The sequence below is a fragment of the Dama dama genome, chromosome 1 (genome assembly GCF_033118175.1).
Source record: "Dama dama isolate Ldn47 chromosome 1, ASM3311817v1, whole genome shotgun sequence".
Taxonomy (NCBI): Eukaryota; Metazoa; Chordata; class Mammalia; order Artiodactyla; family Cervidae; genus Dama; species Dama dama.
Window position 1 is genome coordinate 76,805,514 of NC_083681.1, and position 16,947 is coordinate 76,822,460.

Below are 16,947 nucleotides of genomic sequence, written 5' to 3' on the forward strand. Positions count from 1 at the left end.
GCATAGGTGCAGCCTTTTGTTTTGTTTCTAAAGTGTTGTGGAACTATTTTTAATGAAATTGTTCACAAGATAAAGAAAGAATGTACAGAATAGTCTCTTAATGGAGAAAATGTTATAAGTTCAATATAAACCTCATTGTGTTAGGTGCTCAGTCTTCTCCGACTCTTTGCGACCCCATGGATATAGCCCACAAGCTATTCTGTCCATGGAATTCTCCAGGGAAGAATACTGGAGTGGATAGCCATTCCCTACTCCAGGGGATCATCCTTACCCAGGGATCAAAACCTGTCCTCCTGCATTGCAGGCAGATTCTTTACTGTCTGAGCCTCCAGGAAGGCCCATAAGCCTCATTAGGTAATACTAATTTTCATATCATGTATATTAATAAATAAGATTTCAGCAAATTTGTTGATGCTGGGCAACTGTCATATGATATACCAACTCCATAGATGGTGGGTTAAATTCTTTATTGCACAACTGGCCTTCATTACTATTCATCATCCTAAAAAAAATATTTTGCCTGAAAGAGATAAAGAAAAACTTAGATGGGCTATTAGGGGAACAGACTGTGGAGCACTTTTTCAATGCTATTTTTCCTGGGTATTGCTGCCTAGATACATAGTTCATTCAAGTTTAAGAACAGTCTTGTAGATGAAAAATAGTTTCATTCTAAGCACAAAGATAATATTCAACAGAAAGTAAATAAAAATAACCCTGAGTTTGAAAGATGAGCCTGAAAGAAGAAACATCTAGGAGTAATTTTCTAGTTATATTTGGTGTTTATTTCCTACAGTTATTATCAAAACTCCAGAAAATTCTTTATAAATATCATAGTTTTATCTTCAAGGAAGATTCCACATTAAGAAGATTTGATTGTCAATCCTGCATAAACTTTGCCTCTCTGTATAATAAGTAGGGAGTGTTTTATAGCTTATTGTCTGATGACAATATCACCAGATAAGAAATGTACAGAATAATATATCATAAATAAACATGGGCAACCAGTTCAAATAGCAAATCAGTTTATTGATATATAAAATAAGATAATACATCATATCTAAGAGGGATTTAATACAAAAAAAAGTGTGCATTTGGTATGCTGCTGTTGTTCAGTCGCTAAGTCCTGTCCGGCTCTTTGCTCCCCCATGGAAAGTAGCACACCAGGCTTCCCTGTCCTCCACTATCTCCCGGAGCTTGCTCAAATTCACGTACACTGAGTTGTTTTTTAAGATTCAATAGTAAATTTAAACATCTGAGAACACTGTATCTACATTTGAAAAGCAACAATGAAAGTTATTTCTTCTTGATAAAATCAATAATGTAAGTATAATATGAAGTTTACAATATAAATGGTGTAATATACCAAATAAACAATATGAGTTACTGTTTAGGTAGCTCTGTTTTTAAAAACATAAGAAAATATGAGCGTTTACTGTCATAAGAAAATAGAAAAATAAATTAAACAGTTTAATAAAAGCTTTTTCTGCAATACTGTCAAATAGATTATTTTTCTCTTGAATAGTTTTATATTTTGCTTCCAGATAAAATCAAGAAACAGATACAATTTCTTTTATGTTTTAAGATTAAACAAGCTGATAATTCAAATGCCCTAAGGCTTTAGGGAAGTAATATACAATCAAGACACCACAGGGGACAGTGTTAACATCTATTAACTTGAACTGCAGTCACCAAGGCAACACTTTAGTGATAATCTCTATCTCCACATCCTTAAGATCTTCATGGCATATATTTGTGATGCAGTTTTGTGTCAGGATTTAGTTTCCAGTTTGATCTTACCTTTGGTATCTGGGAGTTTTCTCAATAGTAATATATTTAAAATAGTAGTGATATATGTAGAATATATATGAAAATAGCAATATATGAAATAGCTAATAAATTTACTGGTGGGTTGCACTACCGTTTTCAGGTCTGTTTCTATTAAATAGTAAGCAGCAGCATTCCAGGTGTTTAACTCTTAGCAAGGAGGTCTTTCATAGACTCATTCAAGGGCTTCTGTATTTAGGTGAGCTGACTCATAACTCTTGTTTTATTTTAAAAAGAAAATGCAGAGTTCCAACAATCTTTGCAGGAGACACACATATGTTTAGAGCAAAGTACCCACAAATCCATTTAATTTGACTTAAAAGGTCTGTGGTATTGTATTCTGATTCTTTCTTTCTTTCCAATAATATTCATCCTGGTTTTCTCATTGGGTTTCCACTATATAGCCAGAAATGAAATAAACATTTTGGCAAATAAAGAATAATTGAAAAAAGCAGGCACTGTCTTCACTTTTTCCTGTAATCTTCAAGAGATAAAGTGACAGTAACAGTCATATTTATAAATAAAACAATATGGCATATCATACCTGTGAGTTATAAACAGGAGTGTTTGTATGTGTACAAAGGGGGCAAAAGAAGGAATACTATCTACTACAGTAGGTGGTAAAATAAAACATCAGAAGCAAGAAAAAATTGGGAAAATAAACTGCTAATATAAGGAAATGGGCATATGCTATGTAACACAGTTTGATAGACTCACTTTCAGTAAACAAGAATGTGTTAAGTGATATACGCATTTTTATAGATACAAGCAGTTTTGAAAAAGTCAAACTGAATGATAGAAATGTCATGTATTCACTAATAACATTTGTTTGGAATCTTAAAGTCACTGAAAGTCAGGTTAAAGTAATCATGGACAATTATTCTGATCTTGCACAGAATATTTTAAACTGAAGAAAGTACTGAGAACTTACACTATTGTTACAGAGGATCTATTGTGGGGATGGTGTTTGGAAGATATCTTTCCTCCAGGGTCAGAATGTGGCAATCCGAGAAAGCTGTAATGGAGTAAGAAAATCTGTAGGACATTAGAAATATAATTATGCATTGTAGACTAAGTGTTCAAACAAAATACTACAGTGTGTCTATTGTGTGGGCTCTAGAGGAAAGGAGGTCTACACTGTCTTCCCAAATGTGTGCACCAGTCGACAACAGTCCATCTTGTGCCTGATCTTCACAACATATAAGTTTTTAAAAATCATAGCCGTTACTCATAATTCCAATAGATAAGAAAGCTAAACATCTACTATGCATCACACCTTGTCGTATAACCTTTGGATTCATTATTGAAATATCTAGTTCCATTCTCGTGATTCAAAGTATATATTAATATTCTCAGCTTATTATGCAGGATATGCCTTGTGATAGCAGTAATAACCAGGAAATGTTCCGATGTCCCATTTGAAGTGGTTTTTTTCCTGATATTTTTCTTTGAAAAAGCTAAACACTTAATTAAAATGCAGTAATACATGTTTTTTCTGCATCTTGAAATTTATAGACTTTGTCCAGTAGCTTCATAGATTTTATTTTTGTCAACCAAATTCCACAACGTGCTATGCTGGCAAAAGAAAAGCTTTTTGTCCAAGATAGTTTCAGCTATTATCACAGCAGGTATGGCACTTATTTTGTTGTTAACCTCCTGATGAATAATAAAATAGGCTATAAAGAATAGCATTTAAACATTTTCAAAATTAATTCAACGTAAGTGAAAAAGTTTAGTGTACTTTCACAGCATGATTCCAGAATGGGTTGAAAATTTTGCGTTACTAGGAGTACAAGGGCAGAACATCAAAGAAAACTTTATTTTTCAGGGATGTTATCATTCAAAAAATTAACAGTTGTAAGTCTCAGAGCTAAAGAAGTGAGTCAGGTAAGAAATTGTAGAATCTCATATGCTTTTCCTCCAATTGAACTGTTTCACTAAGCTCAAATTCATGCAAAGAGAGTGTTCCATGAAGTCAGCTGATAACACTGAATTTTATTATTTGATGGACTTCCCTGGTGCTCCAGCGGTTGGGAGGCTGCCTACCAGTGAGTGACACCCATGGGTTCAGTCCCTGGTCCAGGACGGGTCTACGCAGCAAAGCAGCGGGGCCTGTCTCCACTGAGTCTGCACTCGAGAGCCGCCGCTGCTGAATTCTGCTTGCCTCTGCAGCAAGGGGTGGGGGGTGGTCATCTCAATGAGAGACCCAGAACCACAGCTGGCGGAGGCCCTTGCTTACTGCAACTGGGGGGACCCTGTGAGCAGCAGCCAGGACCCAGCACAGTGAAAAATAAATAAATATACTGAATTTTCTTATCTGAAATAGAGCAGGGTTCAGCCTGTTTTAGTTCTTTGTTTTCAATGGTTACATTGACATAAAATTATCATTCACTGTGGAATCACTATGTAAGCAAATACTAGCATTTGAAATAAAGTGGGAATCTGGTATTTTTCAGCAACACTCTTAACAGAGCCCCACTGAGCTTCTCAGCACATTTTCTTTTCTGGTCTCTTACTATTTCAAATTTTGTTTTTTACTTCTGGATCAGCATTCATATTTTGTCCACAAGAACCAAGCGAACCAGAGTGCTGAGGTCACTGTCACTCTCTTGGGCTTCTCAGAATATCCTCAGCTCCAGCTGCCCCTGTTCCTGGTCTTCCTGACCATCTACACAGTCACTGTGCTGGGGAACCTGGCATGATCCTGATCATTAAGTCCAGCTCCAGACTCTGCACGCCCATGTGCTTCTTTCTCAGCCAATTATCCTTGTGGATTTCTGTTACTCAACAGTAGTTACACCCAAGCTACTAGAAAACCTGATTGTAGAAGACAGAACCATCTCCTTCACAGGATGCCTCATGCAATTCTTCTTTGTCTGCATATCTGTGGTGACAGAGACATTCCTGTTGGCAGTGATGGCATGTGATTGATTTGTGGCCATTTGCAACCCTCTTCTCTAGATGTCCCAGAAGCTTTGTTTCTTGTTGGTGTCTGCATCATACTCTTGGAGTGTGGCTGTTCTTTAACATACACATACTTTCTGTCAACGTTATCCTTCTGTGGGACTAAGTTCATAAATAACTTTGTCTGTGAGCACGCGGCCATAGTTGCTGTTTCCTGCTCTGACCCCTACGTTAGCCAGGAGATCATTTTAGCCTCTGCTACAGTCAATGAAGTAAGCAGCCTGATGCTTATCCTTACCTCCTATGTTTGCATTTTTATCACTGTCTTAAGGATGCCTTCGACAGGGGGTGGGGGGGGCGGTGCACCACAGAGCCTTCTCCTCCTGTGCCCCCCACGTGACTGCCGTTACCATCTTCCACGGGACCATCCTTTTCCTCTACTGTGTTCCTAACTCCAGAAGCTCATGGCTCATGGTCAAGGTGCCCTCTGTCTTTTGCGTAGTGGTCATCCCCATGCTGGACCCAGTGATCTACAGCCTCAGCAGCAAAGATGTGAAAGAGTTGGTGAAGAAATTACTGAATATTAAATTGTTCTGTGATAAAATGTAAAGCTAGAAAGATTTTTGGAGAGTAAGAGTTTCTCAATAGCAAATTGAATCATGAACCTATTTTAACCTTGCAATTGACAGGCCAATTTCTGTTCACTTTTTTATTTTATGAAAGTAACTTTAAAATTACAAATTAAAATAGAAATAAAAGACTACTTAAATTTTTGATACAGATACTGAACTGTAATTGTTTTGTGTGTATAATATCTGACCTTGTAGTTGTCCTGGTTATATTTCAGTCTAATTCAAGTCAAGTGAACTGTAGGAATTTTGAAAGGATCTGAAGAGTTATAGTCTACAATAAGGAAGTTTTACTTCTTAATAAAAAAGTAGTATGGTAAAAGCTCAGCATAAAACTTTAACTATCTTAAAAAAGACTTTATTAATTCCATAAGAAACATTTTGGTTTTGGAAGTTTCCCAGGCAAATAAAGACAGATAACAAATATATTTATCTTAAATAGTTCTGAATATGGCATAGTTAAACTATAATTGGTAATATAACCATGTTATAAACCATATAAAATATTTCCTATGTGCTAGTTCAAGAAAATGATGCAAATGTTGGAGATATAATATATATCTACCACTTAAGTTTTTCTACTTACATCGTTGTGGTTGTACATTTTAAAACTTATTCATCTATTTATTTGACTGGAAATTTTACTGAGGTAATTTTCAATTCATTTTAAGTTACAGTATCTTTAAACCAGTTCTCCAATGACAGTACAATATACCAATCAACAAATTGCTTATGAATTAATATGCAGATTTCAGTAAAGCCTTAGCTATTCCTCGATGAAAAAGAAACATTTATGAACTCCAGTAGGTTGTAACAAGAGCTGTTTTTGAAAAAGTGACTTTACTGAAGTAGCTCTGCTGAGACGAGGCAGGTCACTCGAGCTTCAAGGCTGGGCTAATCGGACCAACAGACCTTCAGTCTCCAGACCTGCCTGTATATCACCCTCCTTGGACCATTCTTATGTTGGAAGCGATCAAGCTCCCGTTTGGGTCTCATCTATTAACGTTTTACAAGTCAAAGGGAAAAAAAAATGGCTAAGCTCAAAGTCAAAGTTTGAAAAATTTTGCTTCTTGTAGAGCTTTTATGTGTCAGGTCAGGGGTATAGGGTGACATGGAGAATTTGGCTCAATATTTGTGCGTGTGTGACGCGTGCCTTCTCAGTCATGTCTGACATTGTGATGCCATGGACTGTAGCCCCTCAGGCTCCTCTGTTCATGGAATTTTCCTGGCAAGAATACTGGAGTGGGTTGCCATTTCCTCCTCCAGGGAAACTTCCCAATGCAGGAGTCAAATCCAGGCCTCTCAGGGATTGAACCAGAGTCTCTGGCGGCTCCTTCATTGGCCACTAGTGCCACCACCTGGAAAGCCCTGGCTCAATATTCACCAAAGAGTAATTAAAACATTTATCTCATTAAAGATAATGAAATTATCAACCTTGATAATTTCAGGTAATTCTATATCAAATAACAGATAATCCATGACCATGACTGGTTTTACCAAAGGTTTTAATAATTGATGGGTCATTGGACTGCTTTAAGCAAATGACTGATTGAGACTAAGTATATGAACTTGCCTTTCCTATTTGTGTCTCACTAATCATTACTAAGGTTTATAAGCAGAGAGCAGGGAGTTGTAGTTACGATTCAACATATTAAATATTGTTTGTTTCCTCCCATGATTTAGTTTTCCATGAAAATTAAATATTTACCATAACGCTTTACACTAATCATATGTCTTTTATTGTTTAAGGATGTACAACAAAATTCCCGACCCTCTTTGTGTATGGCAATAGTGATAATAATTTAACATTTGTTTGTCATCCAAGGGTCATAACCGAATGTTCCTATCCAATACAGGGAGCCCAGTCTGGTGTTCTGTGATGACCTGAAGAATGCAATGAGGAGAGGGGAGGGAGCCTAGGATGGGAGTGGGTAGCTGTTCTCTTCTCCAGGTGATCTTTCCCCATCCAGGGATCAAACCCACATCTCCGGAATTGCAGGTAGATTCTTTACCATCTGAGCCACCAGGAAGTCCTTACATAAGGGAAATTCAGAATCAAAAGTTGTAAAACATTTAAAATATAAAATCTGCTAGATTTAGTAGGAAATTAGTAAAAGAGCTCTTGATTCAAGTTGATAAAAAATAGTTTCTTGATCTGTGATACCTATCTTCATTTTTCCATATTCTACTAACCATAGCATCCTCCACTCCTAAAGATGGCACATTTCCAGTGTGATCATTACTGTACAATATCGTGATTAATTTTTTCAATACTTAAAAAAAAAAACCTAATTTCCTAGTATAAGCTTCTAGTGAGGTTTATGTTTTCCCAAAGAAATTCAGGTGGTAATTTTGGGGAAGACTTTCAAAGATGAGTATTTGGACAATATCTTTAGCCTTAAACACAGAACAAGCATCATGTGAATAAAAAAAAAAAAAATGGATTCCAATAATCAATGGTCTATAGTAATATTATAGTTTATAAATTACCCTTTGTGGATACTGTAATGTAATGTTCACTGAACCAAATGTCTTGAAAAATTGGGTGTCTGGTGGAGAATACTATCATGAAAGTTGTGGTGGCCACAGGAAATGGGAGAAAATGAGGTATGGGTTCTTTTGATTGTCCTGGGGAACTTACAGTAGGAAACTACAAAATTCTGGGCATCAACACTTTGGCAAAATTTACTTTGAAATAAGTTGAAATATGGTAGCCCTAAAAGAATCTTCTTTTTTATTAAGCCACTAGTAAAGTTCCCTAAATTTCTCAGTGGGAAAACTGTGTGTCAGAGACTATATAGTCCTCCACATAATAAAATAATTTTCTTTATCACATGATCTGTGGCATTTTGCAATATTGATGGCATTCCAGTATATTTTGATATTTTCCCCCAATTGCCTGTTTGTGTCTGTTAGGATACAGTCTGATTTTGTATTAGACCAAAAAAAAAAATATATATATACTTATCCCTTTGAAAAAGTTTCTTCAACAATCTGTCTGGGTCCATTCACAGTTTATTTTAATATCTCTCTAGTCTAGACTCTAGAACCTCCATATTTCTCCTGACAAATATTTTCCTGTAGTTTAACTTGCCTTTATTTTCTCTTTTTTTTTTTTCTCACTCTACTTGTTTAAAAAATAACAAGTTCTGTAAATAAAACCATTTAGTCATTTATTATTTAAATGAGCATTTGGCACTTACTTCTCCCACAAATCATTTCATCTGAATTTGAAATAATTCTGTTTTTTAACACAAAAGATCTCATATCACAAATAATTAAAATATTCATTTTTAAAAACATATTTACATAATGCAATCCCCAACCTCTCTGTAGGAGCATTCACAATCTGGGCTTCTCTATTTAGAAGCACTGTCAAAGTTTATGGAATTAAGGTCTTAAAGCTTTAATTAAACTCCATATTGGAGGATAAAAGCACTGTTTGGATCCCTGGTCTGGGAGGATCCCAAATGTCATGGGGTGACTCAGCCTGTGCCCCATGACAACCGAGCCTGTGTTCTGGAGCCTGTGAGCCAAAAATAAATGAATAAATATTTTTAAAAAGAAACAAGTTCATATCATATACACAATGCTTGCTTTAACTAAAACTAGCATTCAATTCTGAACAAAATTTGGAAGAAAGGAATTTAGAATTTTAGAGTAATTCTTTATAGAATTAATAAAATTAAAAGTAGAACTTGTTGAACTAATTATCTTTGGTCTACATGGACTTCAGCTATCTTTATCATTTATATTTGACTTACTAATAAAAAGCATGCTAAGAAATCTATAAAATAGCAAAAAAGTAAAAAACCAAAAACCTATTTCAAGTGATTCTCTTTTAAAAGGCTCCTATGGTTGGAATTACAAGTATATTTGGTGATTCAATCCCTGCCCTAACAAATCTTCCGTTGAAATATCAGGCCAACTGCTTTGATGTGGCTTACAATAGATGCTCAAACAAATAAGCAGATATTTTCTTTATTTCTTCATCATCACATATTAAAAATAACTTGTAAATGTGAACTTCGATTAGCTGCTGAGTTGTAGGTTACCCGTTTGACTAAATCTTCCAAAATTAGCTGCACTAGAATTGTCAATCACTTTGAATAACTTGTGTAATCTTTGTTTTCCAATGCCCCTACATATGCGTATATCAAGATTTCCTATACAGGAAACTACATGTGTATGTATGTATGAAAGTGTGTATGTGTTTGGTTGTGTCCGACTTTTTGAGACCCCCTGGACTGTAGCCCACCAGCCTCCGCTGTCCATGGAATTTTCTAGGCAAGAATAATGTGGGGGTTGCAATTTCCTCTTTCAAAGAAACTATGCAGTAACATCTTATTGGGTCAATATTTTACATGGCCTTCTTTCTTTCTTGACATGTGACATAAAGGAGTAGGTGCCAGGATCACATGGATGAATTTAAAATATTAGTGCTATGACCTCTATGACCGTAGTACAAAAATATAGCTGAATCTATCACCAGGAGCATCAGCCAGTCACTCAGTCATGTCTGACTCTGCGACCCCATGGACTGCAGCACACTAGTCCTTCCTGTCCATCACCAACTCCCAGAGTTTACTCAAACTCATGACCATCAAGTTGGTGATGCCATCCAACCATCTCACCCTCTGTGGTCCTCTTCTCCTCCTGCTTCAGTCTTTCCCAGCTAGCATCAGGGTCTTCTCCAATGAGTCAGGTCTTTGCATCAGGTGGCCAAAGTATTGGAATTTCAGCTTCAGCATCAATTCTTCCACTGAACATTCAGGACTGATTTCCTTTAGGACTGACTGGTTGGGCCTCCTTGCAGTCTAAGCCAGTATCATGACACCTAATAAATCTCCACTCTACCAACCCTTAGCTGATGGCACTCATATTCAGGGCATGACAAATAACAAGGCTAACTGGCTAAATGCAAAAATATGTATAGTATAATGTTGTGTGTTTTGTCTAGTGTATTGCTAAGTGTGTTTTCATATTAATATATGTAGAGATATATGACTAAAAAACATATCTTATCAGCCATAATTTGGGTTAGGGTCATTGGAAAATATGTTAATATAATTTTTATGATAAGAAGTATAGCCTCTGTACGGTCTTCCCAAGTGGCGCTAGTGGCAAAGAACTCTCCTGCCAATGCGAGAGACATAAGAGACATAAGAGGGGTTGAATTCCTGGGTCGGGAGGATCCCCTGGAGGAGGGCATGGCAACCCGCTCCAGTATTACTGCCTGGAGAATCCCATGGCCAGAGGCGCCTGGCAGGCTACGGTCCATGGGGTCACAAAGAGTCCAACACAACTGAAGCAACTTAGCATGCATGAACACAGCCTCTGAATAGAGGTGAATTATTTTTAAAAACATCAGCAATAGGTCAATGACAAAAGAAATCATACTGTAAATTACAGAAGAGGAAGTTTCCTTTAGTTATTCTGTTTGTAGCTCATGGCAATAAACTCTATAAGAATTCTTCAGGGTTTGAGTCCCCAGGGTTAGGTGGTTAGATATAAAACAAATTAAAACACCATCATGAAGTATAATTTCTAGGTCTGTCTATTACTCAAGGGTGTGTTCATTCTCCTTCTGTAATTTCTTGACTGTTGCAAAAATGACAGGTGATATTTTTTGCTATCTTTATTAACTATATTTTGCAGGAATCATCAGCTTTCTGATTAAAGGACTGGAAATATTTAAACCAAAATTTCAATTTTGATACAAAAGGTGTATGCAGCATATTAGTGCTAGCAAGGAATCCATCATAAAAACACACCAAGGATATCTGGCATTTGGTGAGTTGATTCAACCTAGGATCATCCTTTCATTCTGAGGGATATAGAATCCAGAAGGTTTTTGGCAGAGGAAACCTATATGAGCTGAAAACAGCAATATACAGGCTAAATTCTACTTTTATTAGTCCCAGGACCATCATGCATGTGCAGTTATATGTTTAATCCAACAGAAATTTACTATTATATTTTTCTTTATGTATTAAAAGTGTTTAATCTTTCCCAAGTCAATTCTGCTTTTATCATGTGACTCCCATAATCCAACCAACGATTTGTTTAGTTCTTTTTCTTTTTTTTCTGATTTCCTTCTCTGTAGCCCGCATTTTCACAGAATTATATTCTATCTTGGGAATATTTAATGCTCTAAGCATCACATTCATTTAAGAATCATTTATGTATAATACTACTATCGATAAATACTATTCTTTCTTATTGAGAAACTAAAATTCTAAAGGATAAAACTAATTTCCCATAATCAAATTCACTTAAGTTGTCAAGTAAAGACTTCAACCTGACACTTCAGAACATTCCTGAGTATACACTGATCACACTGCCTTCACTAGCTTAGGATGAGCTATCTTCAGTTTCTTTCACTCCACCTTCTCATGTTCCACTGCTCAATTTTAATTCTTCTTCATTTTTATTTTTTAAATCAAGAGCCATGGTACTGAATGGAGGAAATCAGAGCTCTGTGACCATATTCATCCTCTCGGGCTTCTCAGAATACCCACGCCTCCAGGTACCCATTTTCCTGGTGTTCTTGACCATTTACACAGTCACTCTGGTGGGGAACCTTGGCATAATTGTGATCATAAGGACCAGTCCCAAACTACACACACCCATGTACTTTTTTCTCAGCCATCTATCCTTTTTGGATATTTGTTCTTCCGTGTATTTACACCCAAACTCCTAGGTGTCTTGGTTGTGGAAGACAGAGTTATCTCTTTCAAAGGACGCATGGCACAGTTTTTCTTTGGCTGTGCACTTGTGATTTCGGAGATGTCCATGCTCGCAGTGATGGCCTATGACCGGTTTGTGGCTGTTTGTAACCCCCTGCTCTACACAGTTGCTGTGTCTCCTAAGCTCTGCAGCCTCCTGGTTGCTGGAACCTACACGTGGGGTGGAATGTGTTCCTTGACAATCACATGTTCTCCTTTGGAGCTGTCCGTCTGTGGTTCTAATGTCATACATCACTTTGGCTGTGAGTATTCTGCCATCATCTCTACTTCCTGTTCCGACACCCATTTCAGTCAGCTGACGTGTTTCATCATTTCTACACTCAATGAGGTGTGTAGCCTCCTGATTATCCTCGCCTCCTATGTTTTCATAGCTGTCACAATCATCAAGATGCCTTCAGCTGGTGGACTCCGAAAAGCCTTCTCCACCTGTGCCTCCCACCTGACCGCCATCACCATTTTCCATGGGACTGTCCTGTCCCTTTATTGTGTCCCCAACTCCAAAAGCTCATGGCTCCTGGTCAAAGTAGCCACTGTGTTTTTTACTGTTATGATTCCTATGCTGAACCCTCTTATCTATAGCCTTATGAATACAGATGTGAAAGAGACAGCCAGGAGTTTGATAACTATGAAACTGCTTTCTCCTTCAATATAATTCAGAAGTCCAATGGAACTGAAAAGCCACTTGAATTAAAGTCAAGCTGTGTATAACTCAAATATATTTATGTTCATACACTGCCTGATAATTTTCATATATATTTCTGATGCTAGCTTACCTTTATTATAAGTAAATATATGGTTATGTTTCAGATAAATTGTATGTTGCATTTTACATTTTTTATTTGATGATCAGGACGAGCTACAATTATTTCTGAGTTAATATAGAAATAATACATTGTGGAAGTCAGAGTGACGAAAAGAGATATATTGTTAGGGACTCATTCCTTATGCTACAGTTTATGTTGTGATTTGTAACACTGCTGCAAACACAGATGATAACTCTGTTTAGTGTCAGGGTTAAGGTTAGGGTTAGTGTTAGGGTTAGGGTTAAATTTGCACTCAGGTTCTCATAACTAACTCTCTTGATTCAGTTCTACAAAATGCAACTTTTAGCTTTTCTCAAAACTTTATTTTACTCCAGGTAAAATGAGGACTTTTGAGTTTGCATGATAAAAATATTACCTGATTTTAAGCAAGGATATCCTGAAAATAATAGCTAGTCTCTGTAGGCATCACTCATTTTTTGAATACCAGTATAACATAGTTCAACAAAAGGTGTTTAAGATGATACTGAATGTTGAGAAAAAGTTAAATGTATGTCTAAGGAGATATGATGATTACTCAGTGATAAAGCCCAAGTTAAGAACTGCTTTATTTTCTCTTCTTCTGACATATTCTCACTCACATCTCAGGTTTGCACTCATAATCCAAATGAAAAGAAATGCTCTTAGTCAATAATGAAGCATGAAAAAATTATAATGAGATTAACAGAAATGCTTCTGAATAACTGGACTTAATCATGAATCTACCTCATTCAGCATAATAAGTCTTTCTTATATTCCTTTGAAGTACCTGCCATTACCACATATTCTTTATGATAACTTTGAAATAAAGCTCACTATCCATTAGAGCAACTTCTGACAGCTTTTCTTCCCTGTAAGTGGATCCCGTTTATCCTTGACCGTTTCATTTTCATACAGACTTCAGTATTTATTTTGTTCACTCATGCAGTCTTAAACCCTGAGACTCTTACGGGCTCTAAAATTTACATCACTTGTTCTTTAGCTCTGCACGTTAACGCGTTCTTGGCTGTAGCCACGCCCTCTCCGCTTCATTCACCTATATTCCTTCATAATTATAAGATCATATTAGCTGGTTTTTATTTTATCATTGTTTTAATTTATTGATTTTTATTTTTAGTTTTGGCTGTGCTGCACTGCACGTGAGATCTTAGCTTCCCAACCGGAGATAAAGCCTGTGCTCCCTGCAGTGGAAGCAAAGAATCTTAACCCCTGGACCACCAGGGAAATCCCACCATTGTTTTTATTGATGTGACTTTGCCGTTTGATTTATTTCTCATTATCATTACTATGATTGATTTGATTTCTGAGGGAAAAGAGAGACAACAAAGGCATGTTATATATTGAGTTTGACATGCTGAGTTAAAAACAATCCAAACTTTATCTCTTTCTTTACTGATTAGGGGAAAAAATGGGCATAGGTAAAATTCTACAGGCATGGCAGATAAGAATATATTGTGAAGAATCGTTATTAAGAAATGGCAAATCTTAGTGAAATAAACACCTTCCTTGGAAAAACATAGCATTCAATCTTATACAATAAAAATAGAAAATCTAAGTAAAGTCTTATCTATTAAAGTAATGGATGTCTGTGTGTGCTCAGTCATGTCTGACTCTTTGTGACCCCATGGACTTTAGCCTACCAGGCTTCTCTGTCCATGGGATTTTCCTGGCAAGAATACTGGAGTGGGTGGCCATGCTCTTCTCCAAGAGATCTTCCTGACCCAGAATCGAACCCCCGTCTCCTGTGTCTTCTGTACTGCAGGTGGATTCTTTATGACTGAATCACGGGGGAAGCCCAAAGTAATGGAATTTGTTTTCAAAAACTTTCTAACAAAGAAACCCTATGCCCTGTTTATTATGTTGTGAATTTCTCCAAACATTTAAGAAATATTTTCAATTACGCACAAATCTCTCTAGAGAGTAGATTGAGAGGATACTTCATAAAGCATTATATTCACTGAGTTTTTAACAATCAATTCAAACAAAGCTATTATAAGAAATAAATGTATAGATCAATGTTTCTCATGAGGTTATATAATGAATATTCAAGACAGAATATTAACACACTGGATTTTATTCCAGAAACTGAAAAGTGGTTTAACCATCATGAATTAATAACCACAAATCAACATATTGAAACAAAAGGGAAGATATATCATTCTTGCAATTTATAGTTCTAGAAAAATTCTTTCATTAAATACAAAACTCATTCCACTTTGAATGGATGATTTTCTCAACTCACATTTAATAAAATTATTATTAGTTACAAGAAACTTTAAGTAATCCTCATATTAACTATTGAAATTACTGTGATTAATTTTAAAATACTTTGGCTGTAATACTATGTATATATCTAAGCTAACATTTTCCCAAGAATGTGCAAATCCAAAGGCAGTCCCCTAGAGTTGTAATTGAAAAGTTCATACTTCCTAATGGCTGTGACAAATATTTCTAGCATCCATGTGTTGAACAGAAATTAACCTCTTCCTGATAAGAGTTCGGGCTTCTCTGGTGGCTCAAATGATAAAGAATCCACCTGCAATGCAGGAGACCCGGGTTCAGTCCCTAGATTGGGAAGACTCCCTGGAGAAGGGAATGGTCAGCCATCCCAGTAGTCTTGCCTGGAGAATTCCATGGATGGAGGAGCCTGGCGGACTACAGTCCATGGGGTCCCAAAGAGTCAGGCATGACTGAATGACTAACACTTTCACTTTCTTGTTAGAGTATAGAATGTCAGAAATAGGTTATCATTGTGAAAAATATGACCTGCTGACCATGAATACTAGAAATGGCTTGCCTTTGGTGTAATTAAGGTACTTAGGGATTACAGTTTAGCTATCAACAGTTTATTGATAAACCATATGCTTGCAGACTTGCGTTTGATCCCTGGGTCGGGAAGATCCCCTGGAGAAGGAAATGGCAACCCAATTCAGTATTCTTGACTGGAGAATTCCATGGACAGAGGAGCCTGGGGGGCTACAGCCCATTGGGTCGAAAAGAGTCGGACACGACCAAGAGACTAATACACACACATACATGCGTGCATGAATAAGTCTTGCAAATTATACTTTAGAAAGTCATTTCTATTTGCTTACCATTAGAATACAATGATGCAATTGATATTTTTATATATACTCATTTATGCAGCACTACTGCATTCTGTTATTATTTTCCCATATTTTGGTTGCAGATTCCTTAGAGCTTTCTATATACAGACTCTAGCTGGCAAATAAAGACAGTTTTACTTTCTACTTTTCAGTAATTACAATTTTCTTTCCTTATTCAGCAAAAATCTAAAATAAGATGTTGAATAAAAGTGGTTGAGGACATTATTTTTTTGGTTGTTGTTATATACAGGGTTAGGAGAAAATCAAGTTATTTTACTTGATGTAGTGTTTTTTTTTTTTTTTTCTGTTTTCTGTTTTTACATTAAACATAATGCTAGCTAGAGGTATTTTTATAGATGATCTTTGTCAGATTGAAGGAATTTTCTTATATATCTTGTTTGCTGCTATACAAGTAATTGTTTTGCCCCCCTCCCAAGTCATTATTTATTTTCCTATCATATACTGTGATATTTTATTTTCTAATATTTTATTAAGTATTTCTGTAATGAAGTGCATTAGTTATCTTGTTTTTTCTTTCTTTTTTTTTTTTTTTTACAACATCTTTGTCTGGTTTCGTTGTTCATGGTTGTTGGTTAGTTACTAAGTCTTATCTCTTTTACAACCCCATGGATGGTAACCTGCCAAGCTCCTCCATCCATGGGATTCTTCAGGCAAGTATACTGGAGTGGATTGCCATTTCCTTCTCCAGGGGATCTTCCTGATCCAGGGATAGAACACGTGTCCTCTGCCTGGCAGATGGATTCTTTACCTCTGAACCACCAGGGAAACCCATGAAACACCAGAGATGTCCAAAAACTCAGAAAACGATGAGAAATATTGGTGGTGGCTCCTCCTCCCTCTTGGAGACACCCACACCCTTTCTTTCCTGGTGTGCCTCTCTGCCTTGCTCTGATCTTAACAGTTTCTCTATGTG

At 36.5% G+C, this 16,947-nt stretch overlaps 1 protein-coding gene and 1 pseudogene across 1 annotated transcript; both read left to right on the forward strand.

Moving 5' to 3' along the window:
* Positions 1-3,885: 3,885 nt before the first annotated feature.
* On the forward strand, positions 3,886-5,337 carry LOC133063911 (olfactory receptor 5D13-like; annotated as a pseudogene).
* A 6,471-nt stretch (positions 5,338-11,808) lies between these two features.
* On the forward strand, positions 11,809-12,758 carry LOC133055564 (olfactory receptor 1165-like). The gene is given in 2 exon segments (XM_061140724.1): positions 11,809-12,034; positions 12,037-12,758. Coding segments are annotated over 2 exon segments (948 nt in total).
* The last annotated feature ends 4,189 nt before the right edge of the window (positions 12,759-16,947 follow it).